The 24,189-nt window shown below is 37.5% G+C and overlaps 3 protein-coding genes and 1 long non-coding RNA gene across 6 annotated transcripts; 1 reads left to right on the forward strand and 3 right to left on the reverse strand.

Moving 5' to 3' along the window:
• Positions 1 to 710: 710 nt before the first annotated feature.
• Positions 711 to 2,834, forward strand: LOC103834367. Its single transcript, XM_009110432.3, has 4 exons — positions 711 to 1,126; positions 1,291 to 1,432; positions 1,528 to 1,817; positions 1,894 to 2,834. The coding sequence occupies exons 2-4, from the start codon at positions 1,309 to 1,311 to the stop codon at positions 2,626 to 2,628; spliced, it is 1,149 nt and encodes a 382-aa protein (XP_009108680.1). The 5' UTR covers positions 711 to 1,126; positions 1,291 to 1,308; the 3' UTR covers positions 2,629 to 2,834.
• Positions 2,618 to 9,035, reverse strand: LOC117127262. Its single transcript, XR_004450185.1, has 2 exons — positions 8,762 to 9,035; positions 2,618 to 4,838 (listed from the first exon to the last, which is right to left on the reverse strand). It is a non-coding gene; the product is annotated as an uncharacterized LOC117127262 (long non-coding RNA).
• Positions 9,036 to 9,502: 467 nt separating this feature from the next.
• On the reverse strand, positions 9,503 to 14,816 carry LOC103834368 (aquaporin PIP2-7). 3 transcript variants are annotated; one of them, XM_033277052.1, is made up of 5 exons: positions 14,799 to 14,816; positions 10,848 to 11,146; positions 10,447 to 10,742; positions 9,983 to 10,123; positions 9,503 to 9,881 (listed from the first exon to the last, which is right to left on the reverse strand). In XM_033277052.1, exons 2-5 carry the CDS (start codon positions 11,134 to 11,136, stop codon positions 9,762 to 9,764), a joined length of 846 nt encoding a protein of 281 aa, XP_033132943.1. In that variant the 5' UTR covers positions 11,137 to 11,146; positions 14,799 to 14,816; the 3' UTR covers positions 9,503 to 9,761. The 3 variants fall into 3 exon arrangements, with proteins under 3 accessions (XP_033132943.1, XP_009108681.2, XP_033132944.1); XM_009110433.3 differs by lacking the exon at positions 14,799 to 14,816 and adding an exon at positions 14,347 to 14,405; XM_033277053.1 differs by lacking the exon at positions 14,799 to 14,816 and adding an exon at positions 13,970 to 13,999.
• A 2,635-nt stretch (positions 14,817 to 17,451) lies between these two features.
• Positions 17,452 to 18,708, reverse strand: LOC108869321. The gene has a single exon (XM_018653571.2). The coding sequence runs from the start codon at positions 18,706 to 18,708 to the stop codon at positions 17,452 to 17,454; it is 1,257 nt and encodes a 418-aa protein (XP_018509087.2).
• Positions 18,709 to 24,189: the final 5,481 nt, after the last annotated feature.

The raw sequence follows: 24,189 nt of genomic DNA on the forward strand, positions 1-24,189 counted from the left end.
TGACATCATCGAGAAATAAACTATATCATTAATATGTAAATCTAAATTTATCTGCATATAAGTATATTTAAAATGAATATGAGATATCATTTTTTATTTTCGTGATGGTTAATTTTTTATGCGTATATTACATAATTTAAGATTTATTTATTTTCAAATGTAATTATAAATATGTTTAAATTAATAGAAGATGTATTTATCATTTTAACAAGTTATATACGTAAATTAAAAGAAATAAAAAGTGGTTTGTAAATTTGATATCGTAAAATAAAAAACTCATGTTTCTGTATTTTACTTTTAAAATTAAAAAAGTGATTACACTAATGTATTTAATACTTTATATTTTCAAACTTTTTAATATTTAGATGGGATATTCGGTTAATGAATGTTACACATGAAAATTTGATCAATCTTCTTAAGCCCAAAATGGGCAAAGCCCGAAACAAAACACAAAAGGCCAAGACAAACGGGCACTCTTTCTACAAACTCTTTGGTATATCTCTCTCTCGCTCTTTTCATTTTTCTGTATGTAATTTTCATTAATGTGAATAAAATTTTGTTTCTTTGATAAACGGATCGATTCTTGTTCTTGCTTAGAATCGTGGGTTTGCTTTAGTTATTATAATATATGATTATATGATCGACCATGAAAACTGATGGATACTGTTTTATTGTCTTATACTCTGTTCATTTGCTTAGGAACTTTGTGACAGAAGAACACAATCAATGAAAACGAAATTTTATATTTAAAAAATATTATCCAGAAAGTGGACCTTAAAAACAAGCCGGTCAAAGTAATCTACCTTTTAACTCTGGTCTTAGTCAATAAATGAGTGCTTCCTTCGTTGAAATTTAGACACTTGGAAAATTTGTACTTACAATATTGTGTGGTCGGAGGAAGAAACCAAAACGAAAAGTCATGTTTGTATCTTTCTACCATGAGTCTTGTGGGGATCAAACTCACCATTAGTCTCAAGAAATTTCTTTCTGGATATATATTTGGTGAAACTCTCTAACTCTTAACTCACTTTAGTCTCTCTTTACCTTTTCTTACATATAAAGCAATGAATGAGAGGGTTGGTGAAATCTGAAAGGAATCCTATTTCGTTGGAGTTTGTTGCATATTGTAAGTCCAGTGTCTAATCTTTTTGACCTATTTGCTGAAACTATTGAGTATAGCTTTGACCTTTTATACATATCCGTCGATGTGATATGTTCATTCATATGAAACCACAAAGTTGAAGCTCTTGTGTTGCTTGTTTGTGTCTTATGAGGTTTTCTTGATTACAGTTTCTTGCATCTAAAGCTATGAATTTCAATCAAAAAGCTCATCCGGATTGCTTATATTCAGCCAATCCTTTCCATGAATGTGCTTCAGCTTGTTTAGAGAAAATTGCTCAAGGCCATGTCAAGAAGAAGACTAAGAAGCAAGGTAGGTCATTTTCTTTCTTTCTTTTTGCTGATCATTGCTTTTTCTATTGTAAATTATTTTTCAAGTAAAAGTTTATGTAATTAAAATTATTACAGGTTTAAAGGCTCTTAGTTTCTCAGGGAGTTTTGGTAGGAAAAAGAAGGAATCATATCCACAACCGCTTTCACCGTTATCTGCAAGGCCATATCAAAACGGTGGAGGCAGTTTTGGAAACGCTAATTTTCCTAAGATTCACCATGCAGTAGTAGCTGCACCTGTTGCTGTGAAGAACAAGACAGTTTCTGATACGAATAAGTCTTTCTCCTCTTCATCATCTGATGATTTCTTTAAGCATAAACCGGAGAAAAAACTCTCTCAAATCATTCCTCTTTCCCCCCAAAAAATGGTATTTTTATATGTCCATCATTCAAACTATTCGTCTATATTAGATGTTTCTCAATGTTTCTACCATGTTTGTGAAGGTTGATAAAAGCAAACCGGTATCACCTAAACCGGGAAAACAAGAAGGAGAGATTGAAGCAGGCGTTGAAACTACATTATTTAATTTCCTAAATTCTCCAATACCGCATGGAAAAGAGAGCAGTGATGATGATGATGAAGAAGAAGAAGAAAGCAACAATGAGATTGGAGTAGAGCTCGATCTTGAGTCAGTAATGTCTGACACTATCGTCTCTGTCGGGAAATACAGAGTGAGATCGGGTTTGGCAGCAATCCTGAAAGCTATCATCGAGAAACACGGAGACATTGCTCAAAACTGTAAGCTGGAGTCGGGATCAATGCGGTCTCGTTACCTCGAGTGTTTATGTTCGTTGACGCAGGAACTTAAGTCAACCCCGGTCGGGAAGTTGACCAAAGTCAAAGTCAAAGAGATGTTGGCAGTTCTCAGAGACTTGGAGTCAGTGAACATCGAAGTGGCTTGGCTGCGTTTTGTTCTTGAGGAGTTTGCGCGGTCTCAAGAAGATGTAGAGAGTGAAAAAGAGAGGCAAGAGAGTTTACTGAAGGCTAAGAGAGAAGAGCTTGAAGCTCAAGAAGCTGATTTGGTTGGGATGGAGGAGGAAGTGGCCAAGGCGAGGTTGCGGATTGAGGAGACACGGGACCTGGTGGTCGAGATGGAGAGTGAATGGGTGAGGATGGAGAAAATGGGATTCAAGATTGAGAAATTTAAAGGGAAAACGTTTATAGATGAGCTTCTGTGAGTTTGTATTTGTGTGATTGTGATTTTGTCAAGGGTTTAATAGTAAGTTGTAGCACAAAATCTAAAGACTCTAAAATGAGTTTTCGGTTTTTTAGAAGTATATGGGAAAAAATGGTTTTATATCACTAAGGTTTATTTATTAGTAACTTGTAATGGTGTTGATGTATTTGTTGTTGCTAATAAATATGTTTGGCTTTGTGATGCAAATGTTCTTTTACTTTTTTAGTTTCTTTCGTTTTCTCCAATGGAATGATTATAAGAACATATGTTGTCTTGAGTTTAGTTAGATAACGAAAGATATGTTCCTGAATCTGCTAGTGGCTTATGCACAGAATGTTTTAGACTTAGTTAATCACTTGGTCAAAACTACTTGTATAATTTAATCGTTTTCAATATATTATAGAAAATGTCAAAAGGATGCTTTTATGGAGATAGTAAAAATGTATACTGAGAAGAACTAACACAAAGAAGAAATGTAAGAAAATTATCTTACAGCCTACTCTGTTTTAACTTCTGCTCTGTTCTTAAGCCGTTAGACTAACGAACTTTGTTATTTGTGGCAATGCCACTAGGCTTCAGTTACTCATGTGGCCTTTATATTGAAGCCCACTGTAACATGGCCCAACAGGCAGCTCCCGAGCCGAAGACTATGCGTAAAACGGCGAAGCTGAACTAGAATCCCCCAAAAAGGAATGTGCTTAGTCTTTTTGCATAGCATGAGTAAATAATTAATTAACATTATTGGATATTAAATCTTAACTACTAGTGAGAGCAATAGTTGTAAAGGAATCACAAGACAAAACACGGAAGATGACAAATGATGTCAACGACAAATTGTTTGTCGCTTCAAATCACCTTTGACAACGAATTTTTGTTTTCTTATGTTTCTTAATTTCTATAATATTTGACGAACCAATTTGTGGGATAAAATTATTCTCAAGTCAGTTGCCTTCCAAAACTTAATGTTGTACCATTTTTTATCAACATTATTAGAGAAGGTGTGTTTTTGTCGACACCAGAAAAATAATTCTGAACATCAAATACAAACCAAAAAGTCGGCAACTTTTTAAAGAGTCTGCTTTTGATCAATCTTCTACAAACCTGAATAATTGAAATCTAGACTCAAAAGAACTTCAGTTCATAACTAGTTAACAAGTGTATGCTATAAAATATTTTGGTGATTCAAAAGAATTGTGCTTGATTAACATGTTTACGAATTAGTTGTATTTATTTTGTTATTTTAAATATGATTTTTTTTTAACATGATTTCAAAAGAAAAACACAATGAATTCTTGCTAATAATTTTTTTCTGCTTTCTTTTGCTTTACCTGCAATTACTGATTCTTAGATTAGTTAGATATAAGGCATAGATGTTCGAGTACACATTCGGATTCGTTTAGATTTTTCAGGTTTCCATGTTCCATATTTGACTTTATAGGCCTCATTCAATATTATTTAAATATGGATAATGTTCAGTTAATAGTACTTTGATTCAGTCATAATTTGTAATACATGTCAAAAGTCTTCTAACCACTAATTTTATATTCGGTTTATTTTACTTCGGATACATTTATTTTTAGATATCATATTAAAATAAACATGAAATTAGGTACTTTAAGTTTTAAATACTTGTTTGTATATTATGATAAAATAAGCATATAATTGAATATTTGAAATATTAATTTAAGTATTAAATATTTATTTCGGATATTACTTTTTTGTATTTTGGAGGTTTTGGAATATCCGCTTAGATTTAGTTAATAACAATTTGGTTTGGATTTTATGTAATTTTATAGGATCTATTCGGGAATTTTTCCATCTTGAATCAGATACTTTTTTGGTTTTCCGGTTCCGGTTCATTCTGGATCTCGGATTTCAAAATTTTTGTCCAGGTGTAGAAGGGCTTGTTGGAAGTTTTTCTTCTTCTTTTTTATAAAAAGGTTTGTTGGGAGTTGCAACTTGCAACATTGTTCTTCTCCAGAATCCACTAAAATAATAGAAAACAAAACCCTTGCGGGCCATTTATATAAGAACATGGCTCATAAACTGTTAGGGTTTAGGGTTTACAAACTTGAAAATGAATGGACCATGTTGGAAGCTAGGAAGAGATAACGAAGAAAGGTTCATAACGGCTAAGTATTTTCAAAAACAGAGCCGAAAAGGCGTGATAACCAGTAAAGAGTAGATGCTAGGCTGTTGTTGTGGTGGTCCCTTCTGTAACGGCCCGGTTCCTAGCCCAAAAATTTTCTTAAGGAGAGCCCGTTAAGACTGCAGCCCATTAGGGTAAATGACCTAGGGTTCCCTCCTTTTCCTATAAATAAAGCTGCCTCCTCTCATTTTTCTCTCATTCTGAAACTAGAGCGAAGCTCTGCAGAGATTTAGAGAGACTAGAAAACCCTAGCCGTCAAGCTTCCCTTTTCCTCTTCTCTCTTCTTCTCTCACGCCTCCTCTCTCTCCCTCTCCCTCTCCTTTCTCTTTCCGTTGGTTCTCTTCCTCTCTCCTCGCCGTGAGTCCCCCGAGAGCAAGCCGAGCCGCCGGTGGTGGTGGTGGTGGTCGTCCAAGTGGTGATGGGGTGATCGTCCGAGTGTGGTGATGGTGGTGGATGTGTGGTGTTGTGGTGGTGACCAGATCTCGTCTCTCTTGTTTACTTGTTCCAGATCTGTTCAGATCTCATCCCCTTTGTCTCTTGTTCCAGATCCAGATCCAGATCTAGGCTAAGGTGGAGTGTTTCGAACCCAACCTTCTTTCATGGTTCTGTATACTCCTTTATGTTGGAGTTAGGCTTGATTAGACCCTGATTGGGAGTTAGGTTGATAGGACATGGTATTGCTAGGATGATAGATGAATGAATCATGATGCATAAGAACCCTCATACTGATAAATGGGACTTGATGAACTGAATTGAATTGTCGTGGTAATGATTGATTGGTAGTTGATACTTGTATGTTTGGTTGTGTTGTCCCATGTGTTGTTGTGATTGAAGTTAGGATGCTAGAGAGGAACAAATGCTAGGATGATAGATGAGCAATGATTATAAACGTTATTGAAGTAGAACTTGAATGCGATGTGTATTGTGTGTGACACCGATAACGGGTGGCGTCTAGTGATTTAGTCCAAGTTCAAGTATGAATGAAAAGGGAAAGTAATTGGGAATGGGGAGGATTAAGTGAAAACGATAAGGAAGTGAAATGATAAGTAAAAGTATGAAAGAAGGATGTTAAGGTTAAGCATGGGTGGGAAAGCATATAGAGAGTCTAAGGTTTGTAGGTGGGGTAAGTGGTCCAAGCTAGGTATCCATAGGAGATGTGGCGAATCCACATGAATATGGAAGCACCCATAGGAGATGTGGCGAATCCACATGAATATGGGGTAGAAGCCTAGTGGGGGGCTACCCACTGAGGAAAAGAGGAAAAGAGGAAAAGAGGAAAAGATGAAAAGTTGAAAAGGATGTGCATTGTAGGGTTTTAGCTCATGGTCGGGTAACGGGGAGTTAAAGGTGTCATAGGGTCGGGTCGGACGGACAAGAGGAGTCGGTTAAGTCTAGGGTTTGACGTGTGTGGCAATGAGTGAGATCATTGTATTGATTGATCGCTAGGTTGTTAGAAATGAATGGAAGTGATTGTGGAAATTGCAGATAACATTAGGAAATGATGAAAATGCATTAACTGATTGTAGTGGCTAGTCAGTCCTAGTTCCCGCATGGAGTAGTATAGAGTGTCATGCGGGCAGGCTGGTCTAGAACCACTTCACTGAGTAACTTGTTGCTCACCCCTCCATTTCCATTTTTCCTGTGCGCAGGACTGTAAGTAGAAGTATATGGATGTGGGTATGACGGTATTTCAAAGAAGGTTATGCGCTCGTCTCTCGGGACCAGTAACGGGACACGTAGGGTTGTCTAGATGAGTAGACACGTGTCCATAACGCCCCTTCGATAACCCCGGTCGGACTCCGGGGAATCGGGCTGTTACAATTGGTATCAGAGCGGGTTAAGATCCCTTAGTTCTGTCCTAAGGGATCAGCATTTCCGACGTTTTCGAAAAAAAAAAAAAAAAAAAAAAAAAAAAAAAAACTTGTTTTCATTAAAAGAAAAGAGTTTGTAAAAGTTTTGTTTCTTCTAACACTCCTGGAAATGATTTCAAAACCACCCATTATATCTATACGTTATTATGATTTTGATCGGATCCATTGTATTTGCAAAATTTCTTTTTGAGCTTAATTCATTCATTGGTTTTTAAAAGATCCCCGAGCAAAGTTGTTCTCGCCTTGTGTGCCTCCCTTGTATGATGTGTGATTGTGTGAGTTCCTTTTGTTATCGGATGTTAAGTTTGGAAGTCTAGGGCTTGGAATTCGGGGACGAATTCCGATTAACAGGGGAGAATTGTAACGGCCCGGTTCCTAGCCCAAAAATTTTCTTAAGGAGAGCCCGTTAAGACTGCAGCCCATTAGGGTAAATGACCTAGGGTTCCCTCCTTTTCCTATAAATAAAGCTGCCTCCTCTCATTTTTCTCTCATTCTGAAACTAGAGCGAAGCTCTGCAGAGATTTAGAGAGACTAGAAAACCCTAGCCGTCAAGCTTCCCTTTTCCTCTTCTCTCTTCTTCTCTCACGCCTCCTCTCTCTCCCTCTCCCTCTCCTTTCTCTTTCCGTTGGTTCTCTTCCTCTCTCCTCGCCGTGAGTCCCCCGAGAGCAAGCCGAGCCGCCGGTGGTGGTGGTGGTGGTCGTCCAAGTGGTGATGGGGTGATCGTCCGAGTGTGGTGATGGTGGTGGATGTGTGGTGTTGTGGTGGTGACCAGATCTCGTCTCTCTTGTTTACTTGTTCCAGATCTGTTCAGATCTCATCCCCTTTGTCTCTTGTTCCAGATCCAGATCCAGATCTAGGCTAAGGTGGAGTGTTTCGAACCCAACCTTCTTTCATGGTTCTGTATACTCCTTTATGTTGGAGTTAGGCTTGATTAGACCCTGATTGGGAGTTAGGTTGATAGGACATGGTATTGCTAGGATGATAGATGAATGAATCATGATGCATAAGAACCCTCATACTGATAAATGGGACTTGATGAACTGAATTGAATTGTCGTGGTAATGATTGATTGGTAGTTGATACTTGTATGTTTGGTTGTGTTGTCCCATGTGTTGTTGTGATTGAAGTTAGGATGCTAGAGAGGAACAAATGCTAGGATGATAGATGAGCAATGATTATAAACGTTATTGAAGTAGAACTTGAATGCGATGTGTATTGTGTGTGACACCGATAACGGGTGGCGTCTAGTGATTTAGTCCAAGTTCAAGTATGAATGAAAAGGGAAAGTAATTGGGAATGGGGAGGATTAAGTGAAAACGATAAGGAAGTGAAATGATAAGTAAAAGTATGAAAGAAGGATGTTAAGGTTAAGCATGGGTGGGAAAGCATATAGAGAGTCTAAGGTTTGTAGGTGGGGTAAGTGGTCCAAGCTAGGTATCCATAGGAGATGTGGCGAATCCACATGAATATGGAAGCACCCATAGGAGATGTGGCGAATCCACATGAATATGGGGTAGAAGCCTAGTGGGGGGCTACCCACTGAGGAAAAGAGGAAAAGAGGAAAAGAGGAAAAGATGAAAAGTTGAAAAGGATGTGCATTGTAGGGTTTTAGCTCATGGTCGGGTAACGGGGAGTTAAAGGTGTCATAGGGTCGGGTCGGACGGACAAGAGGAGTCGGTTAAGTCTAGGGTTTGACGTGTGTGGCAATGAGTGAGATCATTGTATTGATTGATCGCTAGGTTGTTAGAAATGAATGGAAGTGATTGTGGAAATTGCAGATAACATTAGGAAATGATGAAAATGCATTAACTGATTGTAGTGGCTAGTCAGTCCTAGTTCCCGCATGGAGTAGTATAGAGTGTCATGCGGGCAGGCTGGTCTAGAACCACTTCACTGAGTAACTTGTTGCTCACCCCTCCATTTCCATTTTTCCTGTGCGCAGGACTGTAAGTAGAAGTATATGGATGTGGGTATGACGGTATTTCAAAGAAGGTTATGCGCTCGTCTCTCGGGACCAGTAACGGGACACGTAGGGTTGTCTAGATGAGTAGACACGTGTCCATAACGCCCCTTCGATAACCCCGGTCGGACTCCGGGGAATCGGGCTGTTACACCTTCTCCTCTCTGTGTTTCACTTTACTGAAAAGACAAGACGTGACATTGTTTCTACCCCCTTACATGTGATTGTGATCGATTTAGAAAAAAATCACAGCTATTTAGTCGAGACAAATGATTCAATTATTTTAGATAGAAAACAATTAGTTGAGTTGGTATAGTTCCGAATACAGATCACTTCTCAGTAAGTCCAAACATAAACAGGTAGTGTGGGTCTATAAAACAGTAATAATAATACGTGCAATATTCACGTAGGGAGTTACCCATGTGGTGAAAATTAGCTACGCGACATGCGTGAAAAGGTTTTGTGCGGTGGGAAATGGGCTTAATGTCTCGTTGTTTGGCTGGTTGTAATAATCCCATTGGCTTCACTTTTTATATAAAAAAATTCTTGTATGAGTAAGAAAAGACTAAAAAGAAGCATGAGCAAGAGCTTTACGAAAAAGTTAAATCGTAGCAAAATGGAATCCAAGGAACAATCGAGAAACAGCCGTAACGCTTTATTCTTACTCGACTCTGATATGAAAGTACACATGTCACTGACTAATTGGTTTGTTGACAAACCGAGGATAATGAAACGAAATGAAATCGATGACCCACCACGCGTCTCCTATACACAATAATACAGCATGACCAGCAGAAAAAATTGTATTTTATTTCGACGTTACTGATAAGAGTTCCGACAAAACATATAATACAATAATACGAAATTAAGTGATGAGATACTCTTGAACTGGATGTAGAGAAATAGAAAGATTAACTTATAAAAAGCCAAATGATTCACAAGACACACCGAACTAAACTATTGAAAAACTAACAAAGTGGCTTTTTTCTTTAACAAAAATAAATAAAGGAAAGAAAAGAAAACATAGATCCATTTCATAATTAACATCATCCATATCCATCCACCAACTTAAGTTCTTTCTCATTACACACAAAAGCAACAAATAAAGTAACATTGAATCCTTCATTAAGTGGGTAAAATTCACAACTTCATTATCAGTTTGTTGCGCTGCTTCGGAATGAAGCCAATGCCTTAACTGCTGCAGCTCTCAAGATGTATTGATGGTAAGCTGCTGCTGCTAATGCTCCCACGAACGGACCAACCCAGAAGATCCACTAAAAAAAACATGTGAACATCAAATAATTAGAGACGCCAATGGTTAATTTACTTTTAACAAAGATAACGTAACAATTATGATAATAAGAAAAGACTTTACATGGTCATCCCACGCCTTCTCGTTGTTGTAGATAACAGCAGCACCAAAGCTTCTCGCTGGGTTAATTCCAGTTCCGGTAATGGGGATAGTAGCCAAATGCACCATGAACACAGCGAATCCAATTGGAAGTGGAGCCAAAACCTAGTCAGAAAACAGAACAACCAAACCAAAAAAAGCGTTCAGACAATATCATAATCTTCACTACAAAGACCCATTTGAGACAATATCAAAAACTTTACTAGAAACTACACAGACGCACTTAAGACTATTCAAGAAAATTATCATTTACCCCAAAAGATTCACACTTTTATAAGAATCTTTACAGCCCCTTTTAATATTTTAACAAGATTAATCATAAAACCATATAAAGATTCAAAGATAATCAGAATATACGCAAACCCCATCTGAGAATATACCAAACTTCTATCACAAAACCTTAAAAGATCTAAACTTTATCCACTTACGGGGATGTGAGAGTCACGAGCGCTTCTCTTAGGGTCAGTAGCGGAGAAGACGGTGTAAACGAGGACGAAAGTTCCAATGATCTCAGCTCCGAGAGCAGTTCCCTTGCTGTAACCAGGGGCTACGGTGTTAGCTCCGCCTCCGAGAGTGTTGTAAGGAGTCTTCATGAAAGCTTTCACGAAACCCACACCACAAATGGCTCCAAGACACTGAGCTATCATGTACCCAACAGCTCTCACAAGAGAGACCTTACGCGCCAAGAACAGACCGAAAGTCACAGCTGGGTTGATGTGACCACCTGAGAAAAAAAAAACAAGAACAAGAACAAGAACAAGATTAGTAATAAAGTAAACGAAACGTGTAAGAAGATTTCTTTTTTTTTAAAGGTGAGATGATAACTTACCAGAGATACCGGCGGTGCAGTAAACGAGGACGAAGATCATACCACCGAAAGCCCATGCGATACCGAGTAAACCGACGCCGTCGCAAGGACCGGTTTGCTTCTTGTGGCCGATGACGGTGGCTACGGTGACGTAGAGGAAGAGGAGCGTGGCGATGAACTCGGCGATGAGGGCCCTGTAGAAAGACCAGGACTTGAGCTCCCCCATGTCGAGGAACGGAGCTGGGGGAGGATCAACGTAGTCTTTTCCATGGCTTTGAGTGTGTCCCTCTTCGCTCACTTCTTTCGACATCTCTCTCTCTAGATAGGTATGGAGTGGTGGTGAGTGACGACGACAGTGTCTCTCTTCTGCCTTTTAAAAGAATCTAGCAAGTGCCCCCATGGATAAGCCGAGGGTGTTTTCGGTATTGTCTTGTGTTTTTTTAGTTAGTACTGGTATGGTAATTATCTTAAACAGCTCTGTAAGAAAATCATTATTTGTACGGTTAGTTGTTTTAATGCCATAATGGGAAAGATTCTTAAGAGTTTTTGGGAATTTAAATGTCAGATGATTACCTCTAAACTTAAAATTGTACTTAGAACTTTCTAGTTTTCTAGTTAATAACGAATAATCAAGGCATTAATAAGATCATTTAATAAATAACGAGAAAAAACCAATTACTAGCTAAAACTTACTCCCTCCATTTTTTATTATAAATCGTTTTGAAGCTATGCACATAGATTAAGAAAATCATTAATTTCTTATATTTTCGAAACAAAAACATCATTAATTATTTACCTAACCACAATTTAACCAATAGAAAAATAGAAGATATATTATCATTGGTCAGACAACATTAATTACTAATAAATGTTACATAAAAAACCGAAAACGACATATAATTTGGAACAAAAAAGTTTCTCTAAAACGACTTATATTAAAAAACGGAGGGAGTATAGTTTATTTGTTTTTTTTTCTTTTGTTTTTTTGTGTATTATTACAGGCATTATATGTCAAATAATTAATATTTAGTATCATCTGACAGTGATGATACGAAATAAAAATCAAAGGTGGGTATGGACAAAATCTTCGGCGGTTCTGGAATTGTGAATATTTTCTGATAATAAAACAAAATGCGAGAGAATAATGTAAATTAAGATTTGCTGAATAATTTTTTGGGGTTAATACAATTTGAAAAGAGATAGAAAAAGTAGAAGATGGTGGAACCCAAGTGTACAGGTAAGCCATGTGAGGGTTAATGATAGAAATGAGGTGTAAGTTTTTCTCGTCAGCCTGTCATCCGACCCCTTTTCTCTCTTCTTCTCAACGGTTATATCGATTTCTTTGTCTTTTATTGTCCAATCTCCTTTTTTTGCAAGTTTCTTCTTGTTTTTAATTTATTTACCAAATAACGTTATTTAGGTGAAATGTTGATTTTCCAAGTGGTTAGTAGTGCCTATCTAAACTAACTACTTTCCGAATAGTTAACAGCTATTTAACATTTTGTTTGGTTAAAACTCTCTACATACTTGTTAGCAGAAATAATATTAGAAGAACATATTATTCGTGGTGGTTAAAAATGATCATCTTTTATACAAAACAAGAAAAGAGGGAGATGGATTTGATTGATGATGTGATACACTTTTGACAAAATTAGTAAAGGTAAGTTATTCACTCGTGGATGTATCCTAAGAAAATTTTGACGAGGATTTTACAAACTTTCTTGAAAATCTCATACAATAGGTTTGTATGCATTCGAGCATCTTTAACCATGTATATTTATTGGATTTTTATTTTTAGTATTAAACTTTTACAGAAATAAAACACAATTAATGATAAATAATAAGTGGATTATAGGATTCTCATGAAATTTTAAAGTTTCTTATTTGATTTCTCACTCATTTTTTCTTCTATTATTGTTACTTTTAAAGTAATTAGAGACTTATGATGTACTTTTAATTGTATAGATGTTCTTATAAGTTATATAACAAACAAAAACGAAGTTCATGTCTCAAAATCAAGTCTACCAGACTTTCTGCCCATAAGGAACTAATTACTTGTAACTTGTTATTTTATATGATTACTATACGAACAATTATCAGGATTCAAAGATTTCTTTGACATTAAGCAGAATTTTTTTTATGTTACATATATACATATATGAATAATCGTCTATGAATGCTAATTTAGAAATAAGGATTGCATATATACAAAACCATTACCGCAAGAATATTTGACTCAAAAAAAAAGAACTAGCAATTATCCTCGAGTTAAAATAGGGGACCAACGGATAATATTAACGGAAGAGGAAGCCTGTAAGACCGTAACGAGTAATTATTATCGTTTTGGTCCATCCAAGTCCAAAAACAAAGTGATTTCAATTTTTAATTATGTTTCCAAAAGCAGATTATATGATAGTAGTACATTTGAACCAAAAAAAAGACTATTAGTACACCCTACTGCTTTCGTTTTTTAATTCGTGAATAGAACATCTATATTATTAAAAGAGAAGTACATAATAGAAATACCTCTTAGTTTTACCACTTATTTACATTAAAATGCCATTGAGATATTTATTGAACCTATATTTAAGCATGCTTGTCTTTTCCTAATTTAAATAATAGATTTAAGCATTTAATGTCTTTCCAAATTTAAATAATAGATTTCTTTTATCAAATCATAACCAAAATAAATTTTCTAATGTATTTCGTATTAACATATTCAATATTTTTAATATTTATAAGTAATAAATAAAAAATAAAAAAATAAAAAAATCACACATCATAATCAATTTATATAACATATAAATAAAATATAAAATAGTTTATTCATATATTAGTATAATGCTTTCACAATATAAGTCCAATTAGTTATAAATATTGGATTTGTTTATATTATACATTGTGATATAATAGATGATTAAAATCACAAAATATAATTATTCAAAGTAATAAATGAAATTGTTATGTTAAAAAATGTTATATTAACAAATGTGTAGTAAATATTCATACGGTCACGGGTCAAGCTCTAGAAATAAATAACAACAGCAAGATTATTTTTCTTTATCAAATTTATTTTAATAGAAATTATAGTTCCAAATATATTTATATATTTTATGTACTTATAAATTTATTTTCTTTGTCTTTAAGGAAACTTAGATTTTGAAATTGGAAAAAATATGACCACCTCTATATTATTTTAATTAGAAATTTAAAATTTATATCAAAATATTTTATTAAAATTTTAATTTTAATTTTTTTTATAACTGAAAAGATTAATTTTCAATATAAATTTATGTTTCAATATTATAAATGCATCATTTAATATAAACAAAAAAAACTAAAAACATAAAATAAATACCCGCCCGGTCGGGCGGGTCAAGATCTAGTTTGTCCTTATCCTCCGAGCCCTAATAAACTTTCTTTTGTTAATGTCCATAGTTACTAATTAGTCACTTTCTGAAATACCAATATTAACACTTATTTGTTACGCAAATGTCAATATATTAACTGATTAGCATGATAGAAATACTTGAGTCTTTTACGTTCTATATAGACACGGAAATAACTTTAATTAATACACCATCATGGAAGTACAGTACATCAGAAATATTTGATTTGAAATTATGCTGTCTTTGTGACAGAAAAAAATGTCTGGTCGCTGTGCAATCATGAAACTGATTATTGTTATCCTCCTTTTCCATGACTGTATGCTTTTCTCATTACAAAATTATGTAAGAAAAATTATTTAAGCTTAAATATAATCCAAATATTAATGCATGTTCATTTGCATCTTAAACTCGTACAGGTCCGAGACTCTGAGTCATTAGCGTGTCTATATTTAGGGCATCTCCAATGCAACACTAAAATTTACTTTATATTTCACTCTAAAATAGAGTAACTCTATTATAGAGTTGAATTTGCTCCAATGGTTCACTCTATAATAGAGTTACTCTATAATAGTAGAGTGAAATATAGAGTAATCTTATTTTTTCACTCTATATTTGGAGTTAAAAAACAAGATTACTCTATATTCCACTCTATTATAGAGTAACTCTATTATAGAGTGAACCATTGGAGCAAATCTAACTCTATAATAGAGTTACTCTATTTTAGATAGAGTAAATATAGAGTAAATTTTAGTGTTGCATTGTAGATGGTCTTAACTTGAAAACTGATTATGTTATAAACTGAGTTTCCCTTCTCATTCAATGAACAAGATACATCGTTTAAATATACACAAGGTTGTTATCTAGTTACACTTTACAAGGGATTGTAATCTAGGTAGTTATTGACTCCTGGATACTCGGAGATATGTTGACAATATCTTTCACCCTCCCTCAGTCTTATCGTCAGGTGGCTGAACGGAAAGACTGGACTTGAATTCGTTGAATAGGGAAGAAGGGAGACCTTTAGTAAATATGTCAGCATACTGTGAAGTGGAAGGAACATGTAGAACTCGTACTTGACCCATTGCCACCTTTTCTCGGACAAAATGAATGTCGATTTCAACATGTTTTGTTCTCTGATGCTTCACTGGATTGTTGGATAGGTAAACGGCACTTACGTTATCACAATAGACCAGCGTAGCCGAGGTGATTGGGCATTTTAGCTCTAGTAAGAGGTTACGTATCCAGCACGTTTCAGCAACAGCATTTGCCACGCCTTTGTATTCCGCTTCGGAGCTTGAGCGGGAGACTGTTTCTTGTCGCTTGGAGGACCATGAAACAAAATTGTCGCCTAGGTAGATGCAGTATCCCGAAGTGGATCGTCGTGTGTCGGGACAGCCTGCCCAGTCGGCGTCTGTATACGCCGTGAGGGACATGGAAGAAGATTTGTGGAGCTGGAGGCCATGATCGAGCGTGCCCTGCAAGTACCGAAGGACTCTTTTCATTGCGAGGAAGTGAGATAGTCGTGGGTCATGCATGAACAAGCAGAGCTGATGTACGGCGTATTGAATGTCCGGGCGTGTTAGTGTGAGATACTGAAGAGCCCCTGCAATGCTTCTGTATAGTGTTGGGTCGTCAACTTTGAGGTCAACTGGAGTAGCAATTGGCTTACAGTCCTGCATGTTAGCTCGTAGGAGAATTTCTTTAGCATAACTCGATTGACTTAAAAACATCCCACCTGCTTTGTGATCAACTTTGACGCCGAGAAAGTACGTAAGCTTCCCGTCGTCGGACATCTCAAACTCTTGTTTGAGTTTGGAAGCAATTGTTTCTCGAAGGCGTGGAGAGGAGGCAGTGAGAAGTATATCATCTACATAAAGGAGTATGTAAGCTCGATCTTTTCCTTTGTCGTAGACATATAGAGACGTGTCACTGCAGCTTTTTGTGAACCCAAGTTTGGCTACAAATTGAGAGAACCGTGCATTCCAAGCACGGGGTGCTTGCTTGAGACCGTAAAGCGCCTTGTTGAGTTTACAGACGTGGTTTGGTTTAGTGGGATCAACCATTCCGGGAGGCTGGTGCATATAGACTGTTTCCTCTAGTCTGCCATGAAGGAAGGCATTTTTGACGTCAAGATGGTGGACCTCCCAGTCATTGTGCAATGCAAGATGAAGAACTGTTCGGATCGTCACGGGCTTTACGACTGAACTAAATGTTTCATCATAGTCTAGTCCTGCCTCTTGTGATTTGCCGTTAGCGACGACGCGAGCTTTGTGTCGTCTTATCGTACCATCTGGACCTATCTTATGCTTAAAGAGCCAAATAGCACGAACAATGTTAGCATCAGGAGGCCTAGGTACTAGACTAAACGTCTTGTTCTTAACCAAAGCACCGTATTCATCACCCATAGCCGGGTTCCAGTTAGGATCTGAAAGAGCATGAAGGTGGCTTTTTGGTAAAGGAGAGACGGAAGAGGTAAGAAGAGAGACAAAAGGACCTTTGTTTACGAGTTCCATCCTGGCTTCTTGTCGTCATAGAGTGACGAGAAGTAGGAGGGGGGACAGGTGCGACAGTGGGGGGAGAAGGAGCCGGTATAGTCGGAGGCACCGGTGACTCCATTGGAGCTTGAAGAATCTGTTGGAAGAGAGGAGATGTTTCTGAAGAAGTTTCCAAAAACTTGTAAGTGTTTGAGGAGTCTTTTATTTGAGGTTCAGCTGCTGGGAAGATTGCTTCGTCAAAGACCACATGACGAGAGATAATGATTTTTCTGGTCTTAAGATCCATGCAGCGATAGCCTTTGTGGTTTGTAGGATAGCCAAGAAAGATAGATGGAGCAGAGCGTGGAGCAAGTTTGTGAAGAAAGGAGTGATTAATGTTTGGATAACAAAGAGAGCCGAAGGTTTTTAGATGGTCATAGGTTGGCTTTTTGTGAAAGAGTTTCTGGTAAGGAATATTATTTTCGATGGATGTAGAAGGAAGTATGTTTAGAAGATGAACGGCTGTGTGAAGGGCCTCCACCCAAAATACAGGTGAAAGGCGAGCTTGAAATAGCAAGGTTCGAATGGTGTTGTTTATGGTTCTGATCATCCTCTCAGAACGTCCGTTTTGTTGAGACGTATGAGGACACGAAAACCGAACCTTAATGCCATTATTAGAGAAGAAGGTTTGGAATTGGGCATTGTTGTACTCCCCGCCATTGTCGCACTGGAACGATTGAATGTTTGTTTTGAACTGTGTTTTCACAAAAGAAGCAAAGTGAGTAAATTTTGTGAAAACTTCAGACTTGCGTCGTAAGGGATAAATCCATACGAAGTGAGAGTAATGATCCAAAAACAGAACATAGTAGCGAATGCCGCTCCTGGATCGCCTAGAGTCATAGTGTTGAAGGCCTGAGCGAAATCAGTGGTAAGTTGAGGCTGAGTGTTGGCAACATGCGCTTGTTCTGGTCGTTGTGGTGCTGGTCCTAGAAGCCCTCTTGCAGCAGGTTGAGTCCAAGGCGTCGGATATTGTGGCCACTGCATCATGGCTCCTGGGAATAACGGTTGTTGCCAAGGCTGATTCCAGTTTGGCGCCCAGTTGTTGCTCCAAGGACGTTGATTTCCAAAGCCTGAGCGACCACGACCCCTATTGTTCTGTTTGCGGTTTCTTCTTGGGTGATTTAATTGCGGTTTGTCCGTTGTTGCCGTCAGAACAGTGGATGATGATGGTGTGTTGTTGCTTACTGGGGCTTTGGTTCCTCTTTTGAGACGTGTTTCTTCATTAAGAAGCATTGATTTTGCGTTATCAAATGAGGGGAACGGATCCTTGTGCTTGATGACATTGATGATGTTGTCATATTTCTCGTTCAGTCCATTCAGGAGATACATGACGAGAGTGCGATTTGCCACTGGAGCATCGAGATTTTCCAAGAGATCGGAGATTGATTTCAGCTTCTGACAGTAGTCATGCACTGATTCATCTCCAATTTCGGTAGTACGCAAGTCATGATCAAGTTGCAGGGCGCGAGCCTCTTTGTTGTTCCTGAACTGGTTTTCAATGCGAAGCCATATGTCTCGTGCAGTGCCGTCGGTTTTGAATATGCTGCGAAACAGAGGTTCAGCAAGAGTGCCGTAGAGCCAGAGTTTGACCAACCCGTCTCGTTTCTTCCAGGGTGTATCGTCATCATTAGCAGGGACGGCGGTGCCGTCTATGTGTCCCAATACGTCAAACGCAAGGCAGTGCATGAGAAGGAGTTCGCGCCAAGCATCATAGTTGTGATCTTCAAGATCTAGAGTCAAGGGAATGTGGGTTTTAATGTTTGTAACCCCGAACGCTCTTTCAACGGGTTGAGCGTTTAGAGCAGCCATGAAAAGAGATGAGAAGAGAAGATGGAGGTGATGAATAGAGTAGAGAGATATAGCGAGAGAAGAAGAGATTAAAGAGAAGAAAGAAAAGAATCGGGTCTCAGGAGCTTTGATGCTCTGATACCATGTTATAAACTGAGTTTCCCTTCTCATTCAATGAACAAGATACATCGTTTAAATATACACAAGGTTGTTATCTAGTTACACTTTACAAGGGATTGTAATCTAGGTAGTTATTGACTCCTAGATACTCGGAGATATGTTGACAATATCTTTCAGATTAGCCAAAGCTGGTGGGAATATGCATATACCTGAGTCAATTTATGAAACCGAAATGATGGTCGTCATAATCAATTGGGTGGGTTTGTCATCTAAGACATTTTTTTTTTTTGAACTGAGCCATCTATGACATTCCCTGATTCAAATCTCCTTATGGTGGATCATATTTTTGGTTCAGACGATATCAGTGCATGTGAGAATGAATCATATCTTAAACATGATCTCGCTGCCAATCCTTGATTTATGTTCTTTCTTCGGAAAAGAAGGGGGTTATGATTAAATTATTAAACAAATTGGGTTAATTTGGATAATAACTGAAGTTCAAGCAAATAACCTACCACCACAAGGGCAACCTTGCTCGCCCAATCTTTATCTCCAAGACATCCACGTCACTGTTTCCACATCAGTTGGGCAAAAGACAGGTCAGATCTCTTCCTTCGTTCACTCAAATCGTGCCACGTGTACTATTTCTGGTAACGGCTAGATTCATCTACAACATCTGTCTTTCTCCAACTCTTTAAAGGTGGTCCTCGTTTTCAGAATGTTATTTTTAATTATTATTACCAAACGGCCACTACTTTTAAGTTAAAACTTGTGGCGGATGTTTAATGGTTCAGTCAGGCACACAGAATATGCTATAATAAGCACCATAGATACACAATACATGTTTAACATATCGTACTTAATTCAGTGAATACGTTTAGTTTGTGGATTGTACTCTTATTGGGTGTCCTGTCGTTAGTGCTAATACTACATATGGTATTAGTAGCTAAAGTGTCATGTGTATGAACTTAGCTTAATTATTCTTACAAGTTTTTTTGTATATTTAAACTTAAAAACATACATATAGTAATAGTACCATCTTGCCTGGCCATTCTACTTCGGTTTTCGTATAATAATACTTTATTTCAAATGTACGTCCCCTTAATCTAGCTCTTTTTAAAAAAAGAAGTACGTATACATCCAAACAAAGTTAACTATGATAATAAAAACCTGGTGTTCCTCAATATTTCAGATTTCCAGCTGTTTTTGGTTATGACTAATAATTTAATATTAAATTAAAAGAAAATGTTGCCTTTTATAAAGGGAATTTAATTTGAGCAAATCAAACCTTTACAAGCTTCTAGCAAAAACTTTTGGAGGTGGACACAAAACGTGAAACAATCGACCAGAGGAACTAAAAAGAGCCTATGTATCCTTATGACTTTTAGTAGAACATGAACATAGTGACACATGGTGATTCTTGTGAAGGAGAGGAACAGAATTGATCAACAGGCATCATGTATACTACAACTTGTTAAATCAGCTTAATAACGAGGACTTCACCAAATGTAGCTCAGTTCACTCAAACACAAATCAGCTGTAACCACATGCGGCCTATTTGATCATGGGCTTGATCCAATAGTTAGCCTGAAGGTAGGCCTGTAGAAAATTCTTTCCAAGAACCTTCTTACTTCAAGATTGGTTAGGGAATTAAAGTAACCGGACACTTCATATAAACCAAGATTACATCAAGTATACCATGAAAACGGTAGAGTATTAGTTGTAGAATCGTGTTAAGTATTTGGTCCAGCCCAGATATATTGGCCCATTTGACACTTTTTGTTATTGCCGTGTCGTTTGATTCGGTGGAGCTTTTGGGCTATAGTGTACTCACAATAGAGCTGTAAAAGCTAAATGGTTAAAAAAACTTTTGTTTAGCCACCAAGTTGGCAGTTTGTAATGCTATTATGCTAATGGAGCTGTAAAAGCTCTAAACTATTGTAAGGATCTTCAAGTTTAATTAATGGCGACCGTGTTTGCACAAAAAAAAAGTGTACTCACAATAGGTTCAGTTGCTCGCTCTTTTTTTCTAGCTCATTTGGTAAAATCTTATTGCCATTTACAAGATCAAAAACTAAAATGAAAAAAAAGATCGAAAACCGAATAGTTTATATAGTTATATTGTCAAAGTCTATAGCTGACATGGTTTGTCAATTTAGATCAGCTTGCTTATTAAGCCCATAGTAATAATAAAATTCATAATAATGCTTTGTTATATGTACACTTACTTTTTGGTTTCTCTATAACCTATGGGGGTTGAGTAACCCAATGTGTACCAATGTGTATGTTTTGTTAGGCGACCATACTGCCATACGTGGGAGGGTGAATAAACGTGTGTTAAATTTCTGTTTAATGAAAAGTCTTAAAATCACTTAAAACTTCAGAAACAACATGAAGGTTCTGAGGTAGGCCATTCAGAAACTGATTATCTCATCTCGCATAGACAAACAAAACAATTATCAATTCAAAAGGGCATCTGCTCCAGCCTGAGGCGTTCACATTATCCAACCACACGTGGAGCCCAAGTAATCATCCACGTCATCCAAAACCACACTAAACCACATAAAAGGTTGTAGTAAAGAGCCAAAATAACCGGATAAGGAACCATAACTCCATGCCGTCCTCATTTTTTCTTCTTCTCTGTGTTGGAAAATACATTATTTTTTTATTTTTGTCATTCTTCTTCCTTGCTTCTGTAACCATATAAAAAATCTCCTATATTCAAAATATTTTTGACAATATCACCATAGTGGGTTCATCAGCTTATCTTTCTTCTCGGGAATCTAGATTCTGATCACATTGTATAATTTATCGTCTTGAGCTATTTACGAGTTGAAGGTGTTAGTAGTATTATACCTACAAGGTTCAAAACTACATATTAATTGGGTTTTAAACAAAAACTTAAAATACATAAACGTAATTTAATTTTGAGCTAAAACATGTCATGTTTTTCATCTTCTATTAATAAGTGTTGAAGAGTTTACTTAGTTAAAAAGCATTACCCTCCTCCAAAATTTAAACTTAAAAATGTGATGTTAATCAAAGGGTTCATCTATGAATTGTGGAGTATTGTCGTTTAGGTGATGGACCGCAAATGGGCTTAAGTAAAAAACGTTATTGAAACGTTAGCCCAGTTGCATCAAGTCGAAGAAGGATGAGGTTGTTACAAGGGGACCCGCGAGTCTAACAACCTCGATCATCGTCTTTCTCAAAACAGAGAGTTACAGAGAGAGAAGAAGTTACAGAGAGAGAGAGATACAGAGATAGAGAGAAAGTATCAAGGCCGAGGAGAAAGCTTGATCAAGATAGAGAGATCCGGAAGCTGATCGCAGCTCTTGAGGTCACGGAGCTTTCTCCAGATCATTCTGCGTGTCTTCGTCGTTATCGGAGGATTCGGAGGCTGATAGTGAGTCGTCTTCTTCGCAGTTACTTTGGTACTCTTCTCCGAACAGTTCTCGGTAAATCTCTTTGTAATACCTGCACAAAGAAGATAGATCGGTTGAGATCTTGAAGCTATTGTATCTCATTGATCAGTAGTGAAGTGCATGAGAGTTTTGTTCTCTCCCCAGTCAGTAGGAAACGAAGACTGGGTAAACAATTGCTTGTGTTGTTTGCGTTGATTCGATTAACAGGTTCATCACAAGTTAAGGTCAAGATTGAATTGATAATCAACTAGGTGAACTGGATCAAGATCGGAATCGAACCTAGTCTGATACCTTAACAAGTGGTATCAGAGCCAGGTTCTCTGGTATAGAGAACTAGGTTCACGCAGCGGTGAAGCTGTGATTCAAGCGAAGGTTGGTTGCTGTGGGATTTGGTGTGTGTGAGAAGTGTGACGGTTTGCAGAGGCTATCATGGAATCGGTTCACGGGAAGTTTGAGATGGAGAAGTTTGATGGATCAGGTGACTTCGGTATGTGGAAGTTCAAGATGCAAATGCAGCTGGAGCTGCAAGGGCTGGGACACATCTTGACTGAAGCAGCTAGTTCTACAAAAGTAGAAACTACTGATGATAGTGACGATGTCACTGATAAGGAAGTTAAAGTCGATCCTCTGGCTAAAGAAAAGGATACTCGAGCCAGAAACCTTATCTGCTCAAGCCTCACCAACATGGTACTAAGAAAAGTAATGAGAGAAGCAACCGCTATGGGGGTGTGGAGAGCACTTGAAGCAGATTATCAGACAAAGACCTTGCCTAACAGGATCTACTTGAAGCAAAGTTTTGCGAGCTACAGGATGGTTGAAAGTAAGAGCATTGAAGAGAATCTCGATGTTTTCTTGAAACTGGTGGATGATCTAGCGAGCCTAAACATTCAAGTCTCTGACGAAGATCAAGCCATTCAGATTCTAACTAGTCTGCCACCACAGTATGATTCTCTTGTTCACACTCTGAAGTATGGAAATGGCAAAGAAACATTGACGATAAAAGAAGTTACTACGTCAGCTTATGCAAAGGAAGCGGAGTTGAAAGAGAAAGGCTTATTAAAACGTTCTAAGACTGATGCAGAAGGACTTGTAGTTTCCAGAGGAAGAACCGACAAGAGATCAGGAAAAGGTGGGAGGTTTAGATCAAAAAGTAAAGATTTTAGATCAAAGTCTAAAGGCAAAGGCCAACAGAAGACTAGAGAGTGTTGGATCTGTGGCAAAGAAGGTCATTTCAAAAGAGAATGCCCTGAGAGAAAAGATCAGAGAGCTCAGAATGCAGCAAATGTGGCTCAGGACAAAGAGTATCCTATGGTTCTCACTGCAAGTGTCCATGACACTAAGTCTGAGTGGATTCTAGACTCGGGATGTACTTTTCACATCACACCAAATCGAGAAGTGTTGTTTGACTTTGTCGAAGAAAATGGAGGCAGAGTGTTAATGGGTAACAATACGTTCAGTGAAGTTCATGGGTATGGGAAGCTGAAGATTGTAAACCCAGACAAGTCTACGGTGATTCTAACTGAAGTTAGATACATGCCTACCATGGGGCGAAACCTAATATCGTATGGTCAGCTTGAGAAGTGTGGCTGTACCTATAGGGGAGAAGGCTTTAAAGTTGTGTTCTTTAAAGATGGAAAGCGAGTTCTTTCAGGAAGTTACAAAGACGGGCTCTATTATCTTGACGGTACAGTTGATAAGGCTGAAGCAAATGTATCAAGGACAGAAGAGAATCTGACAAATCTTTGGCATTCAAGATTGGGACATATGAGCTTAAAGAATATGAATTTTCTGGTGAAGAATGGGTATTTGAAAGAAAAGGAGGTTCACACATTGGATTTCTGTGAGAACTGTGTTCTTGGGAAAACTCATAAGTTACCATTTCCTACAGCCAAACACGCTACAACTGAGACGCTGGCATATGTTCATAGTGATCTGTGGGGTTCAGTGTCTAATACCGAAAGTCTATCAGGTTGCAAGTACTTCCTAACTTTGATAGATGATTTCTCGAAGAAAGTTTGGATCAGGTTCTTAAGAACTAAGGATGAGACGTATGAGAATATTTCAGAGTGGAAGAAGCTTGTTGAGACTCAGACAGGAAGGAAGGTTA

Source organism: Brassica rapa, chromosome A08, assembly GCF_000309985.2.
Source record: "Brassica rapa cultivar Chiifu-401-42 chromosome A08, CAAS_Brap_v3.01, whole genome shotgun sequence".
NCBI lineage: Eukaryota > Viridiplantae > Streptophyta > Magnoliopsida > Brassicales > Brassicaceae > Brassica > Brassica rapa.

Coding starts and splice junctions, on each gene's coding strand:
- LOC103834367 (XM_009110432.3), top strand. CDS start 1,309: ATGAATTTCAATCAAAAAGCTCATCCGGATTGCTTATATTCAGCCAAT. Junction 1,433..1,527: donor GAAGAAGACTAAGAAGCAAG/GTAGGTCATTTT, acceptor AAATTATTACAG/GTTTAAAGGCTCTTAGTTTC. Junction 1,818..1,893: donor CTCTTTCCCCCCAAAAAATG/GTATTTTTATAT, acceptor ATGTTTGTGAAG/GTTGATAAAAGCAAACCGGT.
- LOC108869321 (XM_018653571.2), bottom strand. CDS start 18,708: ATGAGAAGGGAAACTCAGTTTATAACATGGTATCAGAGCATCAAAGCT.
- LOC103834368 (XM_033277052.1), bottom strand. CDS start 11,136: ATGTCGAAAGAAGTGAGCGAAGAGGGACACACTCAAAGCCATGGAAAA. Junction 10,743..10,847: donor CTGCACCGCCGGTATCTCTG/GTAAGTTATCAT, acceptor TTTTTTTCTCAG/GTGGTCACATCAACCCAGCT. Junction 9,882..9,982: donor AGAAGGCGTGGGATGACCAT/GTAAAGTCTTTT, acceptor TGTTTTTTTTAG/TGGATCTTCTGGGTTGGTCC.